The sequence below is a fragment of the Manacus candei genome, unplaced genomic scaffold, assembly GCF_025592945.1.
Source record: "Manacus candei isolate 608988 ecotype Guabito, Panama unplaced genomic scaffold, ASM2559294v1 h1tg000022l, whole genome shotgun sequence".
In the NCBI taxonomy this organism is placed as follows: Eukaryota; Metazoa; Chordata; class Aves; order Passeriformes; family Pipridae; genus Manacus; species Manacus candei.
This window is the reverse complement of record NW_026138070.1, coordinates 5,778,252-5,797,472: the sequence shown is the minus strand read 5'-3', so window position 1 is coordinate 5,797,472 and position 19,221 is coordinate 5,778,252. Positions and strand designations below refer to the sequence as shown.

General features: G+C 50.2%; 2 protein-coding genes across 4 annotated transcripts in view; one reads left to right on the top strand and one right to left on the bottom strand.

Annotated features, from left to right (window-relative positions):
- ACAP3 (ArfGAP with coiled-coil, ankyrin repeat and PH domains 3) overlaps positions 1–7,899 on the top strand; it is an 80,167-nt gene extending 72,268 nt beyond the window's left edge. For all 3 annotated transcript variants that reach the window (XM_051786415.1, XM_051786416.1, XM_051786414.1), the window contains 2 exons: positions 397–507; positions 1,286–7,899. In XM_051786415.1, the coding sequence (XP_051642375.1) occupies positions 397–507; positions 1,286–1,433 (259 nt within the window). In that variant the 3' untranslated portion in view covers positions 1,434–7,899. The remainder of the gene's footprint in view (positions 1–396; positions 508–1,285) is intronic.
- Positions 7,900–10,466: 2,567 nt separating this feature from the next.
- On the bottom strand, positions 10,467–18,910 carry SCNN1D (sodium channel epithelial 1 subunit delta). The gene is made up of 12 exons (XM_051786417.1): positions 18,588–18,910; positions 17,522–17,768; positions 15,944–16,137; positions 15,707–15,810; positions 15,097–15,260; positions 14,228–14,326; positions 13,544–13,661; positions 12,797–12,875; positions 12,160–12,217; positions 11,903–11,958; positions 11,528–11,603; positions 10,467–11,278 (listed from the first exon to the last, which is right to left on the bottom strand). Exons 1-12 carry the CDS (start codon positions 18,902–18,904, stop codon positions 10,865–10,867), a joined length of 1,926 nt encoding a protein of 641 aa, XP_051642377.1. The 5' UTR covers positions 18,905–18,910; the 3' UTR covers positions 10,467–10,864.
- Positions 18,911–19,221: the final 311 nt, after the last annotated feature.

Below are 19,221 nucleotides of genomic sequence, written 5' to 3'. Positions count from 1 at the left end.
GCGCAGGAGCTGGTTTTTGGGGAATTGGTGGTTTGCAAAGCGTGCCTTTTATATCATATCAGCAACGGGAACCCTGACAGAGGGGAGGGTTAGATGAGATATCAGGAAGAAACTGTTCCCTGTGAGGGTGGGCAGGCCCTGGCACAGGTTGCCCAGAGAAGCTGTGGCTGCCCCAGGATTATCCAATGGATAATTGCCTCCCTGATGATGGACAGGGGGTAGCTGTGTCCCTGCACACCCACTCCTCTCTCCGTGCCACGGCGGCGTTTCCTGATTCAAACCAGCCCAAGCGAAGCTGTGCCTGCCTGTGGAAGGACAGCGTGCTCTGCCCGCACCTTTGAGGGGTGGGGGAGCTGGAATTTCTGCTCTGATGGTCCCTTCCTGTCCCTCCTGCAGCCAGGTGTGCCTGTTCCTGAAGAGAGGGGCCAACCAGCACGCGGTGGACGGCGACGGGCAGGACCCGCTGAGCATCGCGGTGCAGGCGGCCAACGCAGACATCGTCACCCTGTGAGTGCTGCCAGGGCTGCCACTGCCCACAGAGCCAACCAGCCTGGCACTCAAAACACCAACCCACTGTTGGCTCATCCCTGGTTTTTCCTTTGGAGTCTTTAGGATGCTGTACAGCGAGTTCAGAGGGCAAACTGTGCCGCTTTCACAGCCTTGTGTCGCTCCTCCGCGGCCCCTCTGGAGTGGGACCCACAGATTGAGATAACTCTGGTGTTCCAGGGCCTTTTCACTGTCAGCTGAAGCTTTAGAGTGGCCTCAGAACTGCTTCTGGTTCTGTTTGCTGGTTCTCCCAGTACACAGCACTGCACTCTCCTGAGCTCTCAATAAATTTTGACCTCTGGCTGTGAGAGAAATGGGTCTGTCAGAAACCTGAGGGTCACTGGGACACATTTCAATGCACAATCAGAAAGAATATGCTGGAAAATATAGCATAATCTTTCTTAAGAGGAATACACTAGAATTAATCATACCCCCTGAAAATACCACCAGTGAATCTGTGTGAATTTTGGCATTTTTTGGAAACTGAAACTACTGGATGTGTTAAGCTTTTTTGCTTCAGTGCATCTCCTCAGTTAAATTATCTTGTTTACTCCCAATAGGGTGTGCAAAGGACACGGCACTGGGCCTTCGAAAAAATGTGATATTTTAGTTCCCTGCTTTAAATTATTTCATATTCACCTTGAAAAGAGGTCATGGCTGAGCTGGGATCAGGAACAGTGCCACCAGGGAAGGAATAACCAAACCTCTCTCTGCTTGTGCTCTCTCTGTCCCACTCCAGGCTGCGTCTGGCTCGGATGAACGAGGAAATGCGGGAAGCAGAGGGTCCCTTTGGACAACCAGGGCAATATCCCAGCAACAGCCCCACTGAGCTGCAGTACAGGAAGTGCATACAGGAGTTCATCAGCCTTAATATAGACGAGTGTTAGTGACAACTCCCCCGTGTCCCCTCTGCTGTCTTGAAGTTGGGCTGAAGTTTTCCAGAAGCCCTGAGAAGCCCCATCCTTGGTATATTGGTGTTCCTTGCAGATTGGTCTGTTTTTGATGCCTGCACATATAGGTTGAGCTGCACACAGGAAGGACAAGGGGGTCTTTTCCTGTTAAGCATTAAGTTCTCATGCTTGACTACTGGATGGTTGGTTTTTTGTGTAGGAGACTCCCAGGGCATGACTACAGACCGTGGCACGTGGACTTAAGTGTGTGAGAAGTGTGGGAGGAGAGTTTAGCATTAAAAATAAAAGGAGACAAAAAAAAAAAAAAAGAGGAAAAAAAAAAACCAAAAACAAAAAAAAAAAAAAAAAGAGAAGAAAAGAGAAAAGGAAAAGGAAACCTTCTCTCATCAGGAGAAACCCACCAAGAACACGATCAGACGAAGCCGTCTCTGCCTCAGGGCGCTGAGTTCTTGTCTGAAGAGTTGGCTTGGGAGGGATCCTGGCGTGGAGCTCTGGGTCCTGGCAGCGTGACCAGCAGTTTAGAAAACTTCAGAGATGACCTCTGAGTCAGGAACAGGCTGCTCTGTGGGGCAGAGACGTTTTGCTCCAGAAGGCACAGAGGGGGTAGGGCTGAGAGTGACGGCTCCTCACCTTCATTGCTCTCAGGACTAAACCAGCCACCCTCCCCTTATTGGTTTTTTTTTGCCCTCGGTGGTTTAGCTGGTCAAAGCCATAGCTCCCTGCTTCCTGGGCCAAGATGCAAAGTGCACAGTGTTGTGGAAGCAGCAGTGCTGATTTTTTGGAGGCCGGGAGAAGCTTGTCGCCGGCGATGGGCTTTGTGTCAGGGAAGAGAAGCCACGTCCAGCCCCCGCCACGGCCACGCCTGCAGTTGGACTTCAGCTCAGTTTGTGTCCTGGTCACCTCAGATTTTCTGACAGCACCCCTGGGAAGGAGAATTCCACTTGCATGTGTTCCCTCTGTGCTCACCCCCTGCATGCCGGAGCGTCTCAGCAGCTGGCCCAGGGGCTCTGGAGTTCCCCGGTTCTGGTGACCAGCAGAATCTTCTCAGTGTTCCTTTCCTTTTCCTCGTGTTATTCTTGGCTGGAGTGAGGGAATGTGGATCTGCTCAGAGCACTTTGTTGCTGTGTTGATGGTCTGTGTCTCTGCAGAGCTGCGGGAGCTCTGTCATCCTGTCTTGGGAGGGCTGGCAGAGCACAGGTACCACTGGTGTCCTCTGGCTGGGAGCTGAGCTGTGCTGCTGGAAGAGCCTCTTCCCAACGTCCCCCAACCACAATTGGCATCAGAGTTTGTCAGGACTTGTGGGTGACAGTCCCCTGCCTGGGCACCGAGGCTGCTGGCTCTGGGGTCAGGCCATAGTGCCTTATGGATTGTCCTGGGATTTTGAGGGGATCAGGAGCTTGCGAGAAAAGCAAGAATCCCAGGCAGACTTCCCCGTCCTCCTGCATTCCATCAGCAGTGATACAAAATCATCTTATTTCTCATCCACTGCACGTTTGACTTCACAGTTTTTGCAGCCTGGCTGCTGCTCTGCTCACCCCTCAGTGGCTCAAACCCCTTGCTGGGGGGGAAACCTTTGTAGGTTTTGTTGCTGTTGCTCTAAATGTGCCCTCAGAGACTGAACCAGCAGCACTCAGTGTCCACCCACAGAGCTGCAAGTGGATCAATAAACTCCACTCAGTCTCTTGTAGGGTCCTCTCAGTTCAAGGGACAGTCCCTGCTTCCTTAGGAAAGTGCTGTCCCAAGTTTTCCTGCAGCCAGAGCAGTTTCCTGGCTGTGCAGTCTGGATCTGGAGGTCCATATCTTTGTCCTGTTGCTTTCTCATTCCTGTTGGAGCTTTGGGATGAGTCCCAAGGGCTCAGTTCTGATCCCAGTGTCTGAATCTGGAACGGTCCTGGGGGCTCTGCAGTGCAAAATCTGCCCCCAGGGCCTTTCATGCTTCCCGAAATAAGGAACAATCTCCTTCCAGCAGTCTTGGAAAATGAAAATTCTCCCTTCTTAGCTGCTCAGTGCCTGGTCTGAAACTATCCTGTGGTCTTGGAGCAGGCAGTGCTCCCTCTGAACTTTTCCCTGAGTGAAAGCTGTAGGACAGGCCCTGCAGCTGGCAGAGGGCAGATCCCTTGGTCTGTTCATCCTCTGCCCAGCTCTGGCACCCTCAGGAGTGACTCAGGACCACGTGTGGGATAGAGCAGCGTGGCACAAAATGCCATCCTTGCTGCACTTCAGAGGAGCTGGGATGTGTAAATCCCCGGTTCAGGGGACAGCTGGGAGCAGGGACTTGACTCTGGAGTCACCCCTGGATGGAGAGGGCTCACTGCAGGCAGGAGCTGGGGGAGTGATGCCAAAGGCAGGCAGACATGCCCCGTGTGTGGCAGTGCCACTTCTTGGTCCCCCTCAGCTGGCACTGCCCATGCCCTGGGTTAAACATCCTCCTGCCCCCCGTGGGAAGGTGTAGCATCTCTTCCCTCTGTGTTTCTCGTGCAGGATCCAGAGGTTACCACTTTCCATGCTCGAGGAGCTTCATCTTTCACTCATTTGCATTGGGATTTGGCTTCCTTCTGATCCAAACCTCCTCAAGTTCCAATTATTTCCCCTCCCTGAGCAGGGTGGTGCCTTCACTCGTGTGTCCCTCCCTTCCCTGGCAGCTGCACCCCTTTGCTCTGCAGCTGCTGGAGGTGCTGCAGTTCAGTCTGAGTGTGGCCAGGAGCAAACCTGCAGGCTGGAAATCACGGGGGAGCAAAGCCCTGCAGCCCTCCCTGTCCTGGGCTGGGCTTGGCTGCCGGTGGCCAGTGGTGCTGAGCCTGTCCCCAACCCAGCAGTGCCCTTCAGGGCTGTGCCACGCTCAGGGTGACATCCTGCCATCCCCCTGAGCACTTGGAGTGCTCTCCACAACCCTCACCCAGCCACGAGTTCGCTCTGCTGCTGGGGTAGGAGCTGAGAGATTCCCTGCAGTGAATCCTCTCTCCAGCTCTATCCTGTTTTATACTGACCTGCATCGATCCAGACTTTGTTTTTTGGTGCTGATGTGCCCTCAAGTCGTGCCCTTCCCACGCTGAATCCGAGCTGGCATCCTTCAGGGTACCTCAAAGATCTCCAGAGTGAAATAACTGTTCCACCACTGCCATGGTCCTTGCTCTGTTCATGGATCTTTGTTCCAGCAATGAGTTGTTTTTTTTTTTACATGCACAGCGACTTAAAACACCCCAATCGGGGTTTTTCCCCAGCTTTTTAGGAGAAGTTATAGAAATACAAAACTGATCCTTTCTGTAAGCCCAGGAGAACTGTGGCTTCCACTTTGGGTCGTTTTTATTTCATGGGAACATCCAAAAAATCATGTACAGTTCGGTCCTTTGAAGCTCAGACTCACTGCTGAAGTACATGAAGTTAAAGCAAAATGTAAATACTGATGCAAAAAGCAGTGTCCTGCAAGACAATTTATCTATTTAACATGTATTGGTACTTTATTTAGATTCAATGTATAAAGCAACTTTGTGCACTTTTCCTACATTACAGTATTGGGGGGTTTTATGTTCTTTTGTTATGGGTTTTGTGCTGTCTTTTTTAATCAGTGAAATTGTTAAGTATTTAATTTATTATTGATGTGCCCAGAGGACTAGTGCAATTTTTATTCAATACAGTTGGTCTGTATTTAATGTCAGGATTTTTTTTTGTAGCATTGTTAGGGAATATTTTTCAAAACCTGCCTTTTTTCCCCTCCTCCCCCCCACAATTCTCCTTTCTTTTCCCCTTCCCCTTCCTCCCCTTTCTCTTCTGTTTTCATTATACAGATCATGAGGCATTAAATGCTTCAAATTCGAAATATAAACCCAACACTCGAGTACATCCCGCAGTTTCCAAAACAAAATTAAGTTCTCCAGGTAAAAAAAAACACGTTAAGGAGGCACTTCTCGATGTTTTCTGTGTTTCTTTGGTTTGGTTTTTTTTTATTTTTTGGCTTGGGGTGTGGGTGTGTGTGTGTGTGTGTGTGTGTGTGCCTTTCAAAGTTTGCAGGGGAGAGTGGGGAAGCTGGACAGAAAATTTTGCTTTCAGCGAAGGAAACGGCTCACCAGGCTCCAGGGAAACCAGAAATCCAGTATTTTCTTGTTTCCCTGCTTCCAAACCAGCTGGATTTCTGTTGTTTTGAGACATTTCAATGCCAGAATTGCTCTTTTTTCCCCCCACTCTTGTTTCTTTTCAAAGAGGGCAGGTTTGTTTTCTCTCTCTGACGGTGACTTGGGTGCAACCACAGATAAACACGAGGAGATTTGCCTTTGTCTAGAAAGCAACGTGCCAGGCATTGCCCAAACCATCACATGGATCCTTCATCCTTTGAGTTTTTTGACCATCTGGGTGAATATTTCTCTACCTGTCCTCGCTTTTATTTGACCCAACCCTTTAACCAAGTGCCTGGACAGGTAGGTTTGAATCTTTGGGGTCTTGCCACACCCGTCCCTGATTCCAGGTGGGATGAGTTCAGGGGTGTGCTGGCAAGTTGAAACGATCCCCTCTTGTGTTCCCTTCTCATCCAGGGAAGCCTCAGGTTATTTTAATATTGCTGACTCTGAGATGGTCCCTGCAGTGGGGAGTGAGGGAGGAAAAACTGGAATTGGAAGAATTTAAAGGCATTTAAAGAATGTCTTTAACAAAAAAAAAAAATTAAAAATAGGAGAAGCTGAGGCTGTGATGAGTGTAAAATAAAATCACTGAGGTTGGAAGAGACCTCTGAGGTCATGGAGTGGATGATCCTGCAGGTTTGAAGAGAGAGTTGAACAGATGATTTTTTGAAGAACTGGATCAGTCACATCTCAGAGCAGCAAAACTGGCCGTTATTTATGCAAGACAAAAACCCCCAGGACCTCCTAAAGAAATGCACTGATGAACTCCCTGTCCAGTGGCCACGACGTGGCTGGTCCCTGCCAGGCCCCTGGGCTGCCCCCAGCCCACGTGTCCCCTCACTGCCCGAGCATTCTTGCTTTCAACCAAAGACAAAACAGGCTGAAAGGTGACATTCAACCGTGGCTTAGCTGGTGACAAACACCCCTGTGGAGTGTGGGTGAGTGTGGTGCTGTCACATGGAGAGGGGGGCGTGGGAAGGAGGGACTGAGCAGCAGAGGGGAGAGGGGGAGTTCTGGACAAACACGTTTTTGGGGTGGGTTTGTTTGTTTGTTTGGTTGGTTTTTTTGAGATTCCAAGATATAGCAGTGCTGTTTCCATAGGAACAGGGCTCACAGCAGTCTGCCTGCTGGGAATTTGGGCTGGGGTCACACCCTGCTGGGAATTTGGGCTGGGGTCACACCCGTCCTGAGCTGTGCTGGAGGGAAGACAGGGCAGAGAAGGGTTGTGGGGAGGGAACGAGGAGCCAAAGGGTTGGAGCCAGGGGAGTTCCCAAGGCACGAGGAGGACCACGAGTGCTCCCAGTGCAGCAGTTGGGATGGGCAGAGAGGATTTCTGGAGAAGGAGCATTTTCTCCACAAACCCAGCACTGAGCACCTTCCTCCCCGCGGGGGCCAGGACAGAGCACGTTTGGGTTCCGTGTCCTCCTGCTCCCATAGGTGACCCCTGGGAGTGACCCGTGGCATCCCTCAGGTTGCCCATGGCCCTGTGGCCCTCTCAGTTGACTTCCACCCCTCCCACAGCACGCAGTGTTGGTGTGGATTCCCCGCCCTGGGGGTGCTGGATCCCGGGAATTGCTCCAGCCTTTCCTTCCGCAGGGTCGCCCTCCTGGCAACCCCTTCCCGGGGCTCCCAAACCTTCCTCTCCCAACAGCACAGGGACAAAGGAGTCCTGGAGGGACAAAGGAGTCCTGTAGCCAGGCCAGAGCTGCTCAGAGTGGTTGGTGGCCCCGGGGCTGTGCCACTTGCTGTAAATAAAGCTGTAACCTTATTAACCTCCTCCCTTCACTTGCCTGCTTTCGGTACGACTTTGTAACAGGTTTTTTAATCCCCCCTCCCTTTCCCTACACAGCCTGTACTGAACTGTAACCATGGAACCAGATATTCTCTATGTTATTATCTTTGTACAATTTTAAACCTGTTGCTGTGGTGTCTGCCTTTTTTCCCCCCCTTCCTCCTTTCCCTTCTCTTCTATGGTCTCTTGAAGCACTGTCAATAAAAATCTAGATAAACTCCTTCCCTCCTCCTCCTCCTTTGCTCGATTTATTGATGTAGGGTTTCTTGCCTTGCTGCCTGTATTAACTGGAGCTGGAAAACCCCCTTTTAACCTGTTTCCCTTTCCCTCTGCAGCCCACGGGCTGAGCTGTGTGGCAGCTGAGTAGCCTGGAATGCCACACGAATACTCTGCATTTCTGGTTTGGGTTTCTGTGACTCTTGTCTTGTGAGGATGGGATTTCAGGCTGCTTTGGGGTAAAGGTTGGCAGGGCTCAGGTCACCCCCCTGCCCCAACCCACCCACTGGTGCTTCCTGAATTCCTGAATCAGTTAATCCTTGATCCTTGCACTCCATGGAAATGTCCCTTCTGCACATGGACCACCCTTTCCCCCCTCCTTGGGCTCTCCCATCCCGTGTGTCTGTGGCAGAAAAAAATAAAATAAGAAGGACAAATAAAATAAAAAAGACAAGACTGGCCTGGCCTTGTGATTTCTGTCCTGCCCAGTGTGGAAAACAAATGGAGAAAGGGAAACTGTGGGATAAATTCTGTTTTCCTCTGGAGGGACAAATAGATCCCAATTAATGAATCCAGGTAGAGTCATTAACTCAGTGGAGGAGTTAAATAGGAATTAAATAGGAGCATTACAGTAATTTTTAAGGCATTTATGGAAGGAGAGCTGTGTGATATTCCAGTAAATTTATAAGCACAGGGTTTGGGAGACACTTGGCTTGCTCCCACCCTCTCACTGACTCCCACTGCCCCTCCCTGACTATTTCCTGGCTAAAAAAACCTCACACAACTTCCCAAGGATAAACACACTCAAGACTGAAATGTGACTGCAGAAGCCCAGCTCTCCAAAAGACTCTTTTCCTTTAGTTAATGAGGATTAAATGCTCAAATATCTTGCAAAGTCTGGGACTGAGGACTTTGCCACAGCAGGAGGGTTCTTGTCACTGGGGTTTTAGCTCAGTGGTGCCAGGACAAATGTTCTACTGGTGACCTCACAAGGGATATTTTCATGATTTTATCAACATGATCAGCTCCTGACAGCAGCTCTCTGTCCTGCTGCCTGTGGGTGACAGTGACACTGCTTGCCTGTGTCAAACAAGGGCCACAGGAGCTCTGCCTGAAAGACTAAAGGTCTTCACTGAATACCTGGGATCCTTCACTTATCTCTCCCCCCGTGGCTACGTGGGTTCACCCCCAGGTAAAAATGAGCTCAGCAGCTCCAAAATTGCCTCAGAAGGGTCAAGCAGCAGCTGGGGAAGCAAAGATGTCACTGCTGGGATGCTGGTGCCTAATTACCCCCAGAATTGCAGCATAAGAACCATTCCTGCACGGGGAGATTCGTCGTGGAATCGTTGCTGGGACACCTGAACTCTGTGGCTCTGCTGTCCCAGAGGGCTGTTATTATCTGCTGGTGCCCTTCAGCAGCTTGTTCTGCTCCAGCAACAAGCTCTGGGGGCCAGCAGAGCCCAGCCTGGCACTGGAGCAGGGAGCTGGATTTACTCACAGTCATGTGAATAAATATGTGATTTGAATATGTCATATGAATAAAATGTGCTCGTGTGATTCTGAGCACAACTGACCCCCCTTTTGGGCCTTGATTTTTTGGCAAAGCCCAGCTCAGGTGTGAGAGCTTCACATATTTCAGCACTGACATCACAGGCACAGAGAATGACCCCAATGCAGAATTTGGGAGGTGATTTCCCAACTGCAGCAGGGCTGAGGGATGTTCTGTAATAAAGAGGAACCTGCTAAGCTGAAAATTGATCCCCACCCTCAGCAGAGAGTGAGCTGAGCTCCCTCCACACCTGATCCCTGTTCCTGGGCTCCCACAGAAACCATTTGATCCTACTAAAGGTGGCACCAGCAGGTGGGAAGCAGATTTTTCCCCATCCCTGTCTTCTGTGTTGGCACATCCCTCCTGTGCCAAATCTGACCACGAGACGTCACCACTTGATCTCTGGTCCTGCTGGGACCTTTGGACAGAGGATTTGATCCTTTCTCCCAGACTTGGCTCCTTCTGGAAATTATGTTACAAGATGCAGTGATTTTTCTAGCACACTGAGACCAGTATTAAGCAAATCAAGCAAAACTGAGGCTTTCAAAACCATGTTGGTACTTGGCTGGGAGGATTCCACCTCCCTGTCTGGAAGCAAAACTCTTCCCATGATTTGGCCCTTATAAATTTAAGCTTCTGGACCTTTTGAAGAAGATGTTTCCAGAAATAACAATTAGGCAACAAGGACCCCAAATATCAATTGAAGGCAAAACAAAGTCAAACTAAACCCTCAGTCACAGTCTGTAGTCAGAGCATTTTATTCTTTAAAAAAAGTTACAAAACAAAGCTCGTGGATTTCTTGTTAACTCTCATTTTCTGCAGAAAGTCACAAACAAGGTTATAACAGAGTAAAATGCTCCTGTGCAAACGTCAGCATCAAAAATAAACGTGTTATGTTATGTACATATAAGTTACTGTCAAATATTAACATGAAACCATCTCTGTTTATAAATGGACTGCAACAAAAACGCAGCACTGTTTAACCTTCTACAGAAATCAGATGCTTTTTCACCTGACAAAGGTATCAACCCCATTTCTTCTCTTCCTTTGCCCTCTGAGGGAGAGCCAGTCTTGTTTGAAATTGTCTGGGGTGAGTCTAAAAGCATCTCAGCAGCAGCATCCTGTGCCTTGGCCTCAAAATGCAACAGGAACAGGCTCAGGACAAGGGGTGTCTTGGAAGCCAAGCTGGAATCAGAGCCTGTTACAAGCTCTGTCGTCCTCGTGACACCCCTGGATGTGAATCATGGAATCATGGAATGGTTTGGGTTGGAAGGGACCTCAAAGCTCATTTCCTTCCAACCCCCTGCCATGGGCAGGGGCACCTTCCACTGGACCAGGCAATCCTTGGCCTCCACTGGAATTCTTTCCATGAACAGCCAGGCTGGAGCACGTCTGTGAAATGTAGATGGGCCTGCCTGAAGCCACAGGCTGGTTTCCTCACAGGGGTTCATAAATGAGGAGTTGTGAACAGGCTTTTGTGAGGGAACTCAAGGACTGTCCCAAGAGCAGAAGTGCAGCTCTGCCCTCCCCAGAGGCTCCTCAGGATCCACTAACCCTGGCTCCAGGACACGTGGATGGGTTAGCAGGGAACCTGCAGCAGCTGGAGGAGGATTTCCAGGCTCAGGGAGGTGTGGAGGCTCTCCCAGGCCGTGGATCCAGGATGTCTCTGTTTGGCACCTTCCTGGCAGCAGCAGAGGAGTTCCCAGTCTCCCACTTCTCCAGGCACACAGACACCCCCTCAGCTCTTCAGTTCCCCTCCCAAACTGCTGTCCTGTGTGGCCCTAAACCCCCCCAGCACCACCTCAGGGCAGCTCTCAGCCATTCCCACCTTGCTGGGGGGAGGGTGAAGGTGCAGGTCCCCACTGCTGGCCCTGGCAACAGCCACCCCAGAGGGGGGACCCTGAGCAGAATCCTCCCCTTTCCCAGCCTCTTCCTGCACAACTCTGTAGTTCTCCAGGGCCAGGCTCACGCTGGGGACAGTGGCAGTGTGAGCCACTCTCAGGGTCTTCTTGGACCTGAGCCTTTGGTAGCAGAAGAGGAGAGACAGGACCAGGGTGTCGATGAGCAGCTCGAACATCTCAACCACAGACAGCACTGAGGAGCCAAACCAGAGGCTCCACTGGCTCCCCATGCTGGACAGCAGCAGGTTCTCCTGTGGGAAGAGTCAGAGGGTTGTGTTTATCAACCTGGGAAGAGGAAATCTTTGCCCGTTGCCAGCAGGTCAGCTCGGTGCTGCCATCCGGGGAGGGAATGAGGTGTAAAATGGGAAAAAACTCCCAGTCTCTTCCCTAAGGAGAATATTCCCATGCTGGCAGCTGTAAATAACCCTCCCTCCAGCCATCCTGACACCCCAAAACTAATGACAGGGCACAGGGTTTGGAGCTGACGGGGTGGAACCTACTGAGAGCAGAGGAGACTCGTTCACAGACTGGTAGTTGAGCTGCTGGTAGAAGATGGTCACCTTGGCAATGTCCCTCCTGGATGGGAGAGAGGGAGCAGTCAGGGACGGTGGGACATCACCTGGCATTCACCTGCTGGTTTGACTTGCTGATTCCCAGGCAAGAGAGGTGTCCCCACACCCACAAACCTTCCTCCTGAGAGAGTTCAACACGGAGAAAGCTCCCGGGAGTCAACATCTCACAGCGTTGTGAGGAGAGGTGGAAGTTAATTGGATGGCCCTGCACATTTTTTTTCTCTGGTCCTCCCTTTCCAGCCTTACCATCTACAAATTCTGGGAGGATGAAGAGTTAATCCAGAGTTTTTAACAGGGACTAACCTGTTGCTGGTGGAGTTGTATCCATTCTGGTGCCTCAGAGCCTGGCGGACCCAGTCCTGCAGCAAAGATGGGTGTTAGTGGCAGTCCTGCCTATGGAGCTTTTCTGTGTTTTCTATGTAGATTTTTAGCAATCAAATGGCTATGAAAAATACTAAAAAATGATGTAATTGGCTGATTTATAACACACAGTGATAGCTATCAAGCACCAGCCACATTTGCCAGAATATCAAGGAAATACACGCTGATGTACTCAGTACCTGAGATTTTGCTGATGGCCACTTTGCTGTCCCAGCAGACACCTTGTACAGGGATTCCCTGGGGAGATAAAAGAGGAGATTATGATCACAATGACTCCTGCCACGAAAGAGTTTAACAATCCCAACTAGTGCCCAAAGCAGAAGTTACTGGGAAAGCTCTCGAGGTCCTTGGAAAAAGCCCCCTAAGTCAGCTTAGAAAATAAAACCAGAGGCTGCCTGAAAAACTGTTCAGATCAGGAGGAAAACTAGAATGGTTTCAAAAGGGTGGTAGCTTTTCTTTGATACGTTCAAAATGAAAATATTTAGCTTTAAAACACGTCTTTCCATTTTGAAACTGACCCCAAATAAAAAAGGTAAAAATAAAGTGATAAAGGTTGAGAAATTACACAAAATAGCTTGGTTTGGGCTTTAATAAAACACTGTAGTGTGATTAAAACTATTTCTTCCCCTCCTTGCTGTCAGGGACATACAAAGTTCTTATTTAATTTGTCTAATGCCATCTTTTCCCTTTCCCAGCACTGGGGTTCAAACATCACACTGAAACCTCTGTGGCTCAGAAAAAGCCAGTTGATGCAGAAATTTTCCACTCAGTTCCCCCTCCAAGCTGGCATTTCTGAGCTCTGTTTTTGGGACCCACCTGCAGGGTTTGGGGCACTGGTCGAAGCAGTTCAGGTGGTGATTTCTGAGCCTGTTGTAGAGCTGGTAAAAGCAGTGCCCTGGGGAAAGGAATGGAAGGAACACACTCTCAGATGCTTCCTCTCCCTTTGGAATGGTTCCAGAGGAGGTTCACCCCCTGGAAGTGCAGGTGAGGGTCTGCTGAGGGGGGGCCACCAGGAAACCAGGAGGGTTCATTCAAAGCTTTGTCTCAGAATCATGGAATCACAAAAGGTTTGGGTTGGAAGGGACACCTTCCACTATCCCAGGTTGCTCCAACCTGGCTTTGGACACTCCCAGGGATTTGGGGCAGCCACAGCTGTGCCAGAGCCTCCCCACCCTCCCAGGGAAGAGTTTCATCCACGTATTTCTCACACCAGCACAGCCACCAGTGCTGAGAAGATGAGAGGGTTTGACCCTCTATGAAAGTCCTTAATAAAGGAGTTTTTATCACCAGCTCGATATCCATGAATAACCCAGCCAGGTGCCTGTCACCCACTGGATTCAGGGATTCAGGGAGCATTTGGACAACGCTCTCAGGCACGTGGGGGGAGTGTTGGGATGTGCTGTGCAGGGCCAGGAGCTGGGCTGGATGATCCTTGTGGGTCCCCTCTGTGATTCCATGAGTCCATCTAAGCAGGAGTGATCCAAGGAGTCCCCAAACCAGGGAGTGCTGCAGGAGGGAGTTCCCTTCTCCAAGGGGGACAAGCCAGCAGTCCCTGGCTCTTACCCCAGGCAGGCTGCTTGTTGTAGTCACAGTACTCAGCCCCAGGGGGCAGGGGGTAGTAGTAATAGCCACAGCCACACTTCTGAACCATGATGTGCTGGAAGCAGGAATGCAAACAAGCCTGGAAAATAAAGAAGGCAAAAAGAGGTCGGATAAGACAGGAATTCTCAGGTGCCCAAATCTCCAGCGTGGAGGATGCAGCTCTCAGGAGACAAGGTCCAGGTTTTGTCACTGCAAAAAGACACCCAGCCACGATGATGTGAAGGGTTTCACTTCTCATTCCTTGATTTTATGTTCTGGGAGACAGAATCTTCCCAGCTCTCTTGTTCATTATGCCCAGAAACATCTGAGTTAAACAGCCAGAAAAAACTCGAGCCAGGAGCAACTACTGACACAAATAAAGACCTGATGGCCCAAGAACATCCCACCAGAGCAGCAGGACAGCCTTGACTGGCCTGATCTCCCTCAGGTCAGAAAGAGGGAACAGCCCCAGTGTTTGGCACTGATTATTCCGCCCCTCAGTCAAACACATTCCAAGTGATAACACCCTGGTCGGGAGCTCCTTTTGGAGGGGCAGGAACCCCTGTTCTCTGCAGCAGTGAAGCTGCTGACTCAGAGGAGCTCTCTGGAGAGGGAGGGATGAGCTGTGTGTGCTCAGCTGGGGCTCAGCCAGCATTCCCACAGTACCTGCAGGGTGTAGGAGTTGTTGTACAGCAGCTTCACATCCACATCATCCCCATTAGTTGTGCACTTCCCATAATTGCCACCCAGGCGATTCACCTCATCCTGTGGACACACAAAAGAGTGATTAGCAGTGTTAATTGGGCACAGCCATCACCTCCCAAACCTCACTGCAGGGAGCAGGACAGCACAGGATGTCCAGGGAGGTGTAAGAGCAGCAAAGCTACACTTTGCTGATAAATATAAAGTATCAGGGCAGAGGTGGGAGAGTTCAGGTGGTCAGTCATAGAATCACAGAATATCCTGAGCTGGACACACAAAGGTCATTCAGTCCAACCCCTGGCCCTGCACAGACACCCCAACAATCCCACCCTGTCCCTCAGAGCGTTGTCCAAACCCTCCTGGAGCTCTGGCAGCCTCGGGGCTGTGCCCACTGCCCTGGGGAGCCTGGTCAGTGCCAACCACCCTCTGGGGGAAGAACCTTTCACTGATACCCAATCCAAATCTCCCCTGATTTAGTATTTAGCCATTGTGGTTCAGCTGACAGGCAGCAACTCCTCCTGTCCAAAACAACCAAATCACTTCCAGAAGTTCTCATCCCAATATTGCACCAGGTGCAGAGCTGGAATGGGATTGAAAAGGTGCAAAAGTCTTGGTGTATAAACCACACCAGGCCCCAGTTTGAGGACAAAAAAAGGCCACATTTGGAATAATTTTTGGTTTACCTGTGGGAGCCTGAGCACAGCAAAGAGAGAAAAGGGGTTTGTGTAAATAAAGGAGGCAAGGAGGGGACATGTTGTGTGGGTCAGGGGGTGCCAGCTCTTCCCAGCTCCACAAAAAGAAGGAGGAACAAAGCTCTGGAGCCAGTGGCCAACCTGCTGGATGCCAATGGTGGTGGCAATGCCTGGTCTGATGTCAAAGCCTTCGTGCTCAAGGAAGGGGGTCTGGTTGTGGTTGTGGATCATCACCTTCACTCCCGCCACCGTGGACAGCAGCGGGATGTGATCCTTCTGCTCCGCCCTCAGGATCAGGGAAAGGCCTGCAAGCCAAGGGGAAGGGAGCACATCACAGCCTGCTCTGGGCCCAGAGAGCACCACCAGCACATCTGGAACTGGCAGCACTGATTAAATTGCTGGTTTAGCTGGCAGAAGAGCCATTCTTTGTCCTGAGAGACCTGGACGGGGGTCAGGTAGAATTGCACCAGCCTGTTCCAAAACTGCCCTAATACCATAAAATACTGCAATAATACCATCATATGCTGCAAAATAATATAACATACTGCAACAATGACTGTAATAACACTCTGTTTGAAAACAAAGATAACATTCTGCTTGCTGTAAGTTAGGGTTGATATGACTTATCACAAGCAAAGAATTTGTGCCACCGGACCAGAAGAGAGGGCTGAATACATCAGAATAGAAGACTTATTAATCCATGGCCAAATTATATTAACTTTAGCTCTTTTCCCCCACCCAAATAACATACCATAAGGAATTCCTGGCTTTGTAGCTGTCCAAAAAGGGTCTGTCCCCTTGCTGTTAAAAGTGTAGCAGCTCCCAAAGACAGGGTGGTGAAAGTGGACATAGTCACTGGAACGAAGAGAGGTGTTGAGGGGGTTTAATGAATCATTTAACAATAAATAGGATGTGTAGGATGTGTTTTGTTGGTGTGTGTGCAGGGACAGGAGGGAATATGGGAAGGGAAATCCCAGTTATGCCCCACCTGGGTCTGCAGGGCTCCCCATCGTACTGGCAGGAGTAGACCATGTCTTCTATTTGCTCCTCGTGGTCAGAAATGTTGATTATAACTGGCAGCTGGGACATGATATTCATGTAGTGGAACCTGTACCACTCAAGGATCGCATCCATCCCCGAGGAATAGGTCTTGTAGAAGCAATTCCCACCCGTGGCATTGCACTGGGAGAAGGGAAAGGAAGGAAATATTCAGCACAGCCAGCACATGACACCTTAAGGGTGACAGAGATCACAGGGAAGAGGCAATACTGGATACAGGGATAAGGGAAACTTCTGGGTTTTTTCCAGAGAGTGAAGTTTGTGATGATTTGAGTTCTCCCAGAATGGCTGAGGTTGGAAGGAACCTCTGGAAGCATCTTGTGTTGTGTGAGCAGCTTCTCTCCCTGGAGCTGCATCAGGTGAGCTCAGGGCAAGAGGCAGGAGGAGGGAGCAGAGAAATGAACTCCAGAACCTTGGGAGAAGGAATGACAGGGCTGCTGGGAATTCTGTACAGCCCATGAATCATGAACAGAGCCCTGGGACACTTTCTCTGGTCTTACTCAGGCCTCAGCCAGGGGAACACCCACAGGTTCTGGGGAAAGTCTGCCTGGTGCAGGACTACAGCACAGGGCAGGATGAGAATAACCAGGCAAAAACTGCTGGTCTTTCCAGCCACACCAATCCAAGCTTCTATTCCTGGATCTACATTAACCCAGGTTTGGATAGGAAGAATCTGAAGTATCTGTGTTTTCTCCCAAGGCCACAGACACACATTTATTGTATCCACCCTCTGGATTTGTTACTGCTGTATTTTGTTTTATCTGCAGCATTTCCAGTAGCACAGCACTGAGAACTGAGGGATCCTGCTCTGTTATTTCTAGGATCACCTGCTAAACCTCTATTTTTGCAAGTCTGTACTTTTGTGTACTTTTAGAAAGGGGTGCAGTGATTCCCACAGCCTGTTCCTGCCATTCCCTGAGGAACTTGTCAAGCTGGGCTGGGTCAATTCACTGATGTTGCTGTTTTTTCACTTCACAACAACCCTCACAATCAGCATAAATTGATGCACAGGGATGGACTGAGGCAGGGGAAAAAAACCCCCATCCTCCAATCTGTCTGAAATGATTTTTTTCACTCTTTTTTATTTTTGAATGTGCCTTGTGAGACCTTTAATGGCCCTGAAAAGCCTCACCTGGGGCTTCCACCCACTCCCTCTGCCCCTGGGTCTATTTAAGCCTGGCTTGAGGCAGAGTTCAACCTCTCTTAGGCTGTGGTGCAGGGCTTTGCTGGGCTCCTGCCCCACCATGGACCCTGTTGATGCCTAATTTCACATCCTGAGTTTAAACCTGCCTCACCACCAGGAACTTCCCTGCTGAGCTGGACTCTTGGTTGGACCTGGACACCCCCTGTGAGTTTTCCCTGCTTGTTTTTCCTCACTTTTTTTGGGGTGGGCCCCCATCCTGCCCTGCTGGAGGACTTCCCCCCTCTCCCCCTGTCCCTGGGGGAGCAGCAGGTCCTTGCTGTCTGTGTCTGGAGCCAGGTTTAGCCTCGAGGAGGACACACTCACCAGCCTGAAGCCCACACTGGAATGTTTCTTCCCTGACCTCAGGTCAGTCGTTCTCAGGAGGGAGAAGTTTTGGCTCAGCTTGAAGCTCGACCTGCTGAGGTTCCCCATGCTGGACAAGTCCTTGACACGGATATTCCCCTCATTCATGTGGAATAACCTGGCTGAGGTGTTGATGCCATACAGGAAGGTGATGGATTCCTCTGCCATGCGATCCAGCTGCACCAAGTGCTCACTGACCAGCTCAAACCTGCCAGGAGAACAGTTAGCAGCTCTTTGTGAATATTCACATTTCCCTTAGACAAAAGCACTGTATTTTGTGTGCTCTCAGCACCTCTGGAAGGGCTGTTCTGGTCCCTGCAGAGCTTGATGTGTGTGAGAATATCCAGCAGTTATGGTGCCTTTGCTTAGAACACCAATAAATTAATTTATCAGGAGCTCCAGGAGCTGAATTTCCAGTTGTTGGATCCTCCACTGCAAAGCTCAGAACTTGAGCTGCACAAACTGGCCTTCCTGTCAGCCACCTAGCTAATTATTCCAAGGAAATTACATAATTCCTTCACTATGTAATGTGAAACTTCTTGATAACTTGGCCACTGCTGTGTGAGCCTGACAAGCAGAGCCACAGAGACTTCCACACAAATTGTACTTTTGCCTTATTTACTCCATTCTTTCCATTTCTGTGGAGTGAAAAATAAGGAGACTCAGCTTTTGACACATGTTATTCCAGACATCAGGAGTTTAGTTAGGAAGGAACAGGCACAGCAGCCACAGTTTTTCAGGGAAAGGCTGTTTTTATCAGAGCACAACATCAGCCAGCAGCTCCCAGCCAGGCAGAGTTCCCTCTATCCTGAGTCAGCGGATGGAATTAACTGCTACACCATTCCCAACAAGATCTTATCCGGCTCTTGCCCAATTCCCGACAAGATCTTATCTGGAAACCAGTTTGGAAACAACAACAATCCCTTTCCACCTCCCCTGAGCGAGGTAGAGATCTCCCTCTCCCCCCTGGGATGCAGTTTGGGGGGCCCTGACCCTTCCTGACCGCCCCGAGGAAAGCCCAGGATACCTGTAGGGATCCAGGTTGCAGATGGTGATTGCTGGGAACATCTTGGGCTCCGAGTGCATGGACATGGTCAGGACCACGGGGTAGGCCCAGTACTGGCTGAACATGAGGGCAAACTGCCAGTAGAGCATCCCAAAGCTGGCCAGGAGCAGCAGGGTCCAGAAGGCCGTTTTCATCCTGTTGCTGCCGGAGCACACGAGGCGGATGGTGCCGTGGATGGTCGTGTTCTTGCAGAAGAACTCAAACATGTCCTTGAAGGAGTCATAGAACTCGATCAAACCTTCCTCCCTGCCTTCTTCCCTCGCCGCTCCCTGCTCCATCCTCTACGTGTCTTTCTGTGAAAGGAGACCCCCAAAAAAACCCAAAAAATCTTGTTAGAGAATGACCATAACCCATCTGTGGATTCTTCCCCATCCACCTGTGGATTCTTCCCCATCCACCTGTGGATTCTTCCCCATCCACCTGTGGATTCTTCCCCATCCACCTGTGGATTCTTCCCCATCCACCTGTGGATTCTTCCCCATCCACCTGTGGATTCTTCCCCATCCACCTGTGGATTCTTCCCCATCCACCTGTGGATTCTTCCCCATCCACCTGTGGATTCTTCCCCATCCATCTGTGGATTCTTCCCCATCCA

What these genes read in the sequence shown, in the direction of transcription:
- SCNN1D (XM_051786417.1), bottom strand. Translation starts at nt 18,904, where the DNA reads ATGGAGCAGGGAGCGGCGAGGGAAGAAGGCAGGGAGGAAGGTTTGATC. An exon ending in CAGTGCCCCAAACCCTGCAG is followed by an intron (nt 12,218 to 12,796) that starts GTGGGTCCCAAA and finishes TTATCTCCCCAG; the next exon opens with GGAATCCCTGTACAAGGTGT. An exon ending in GGCCATCAGCAAAATCTCAG is followed by an intron (nt 11,959 to 12,159) that starts GTACTGAGTACA and finishes TCTTTGCTGCAG; the next exon opens with GACTGGGTCCGCCAGGCTCT.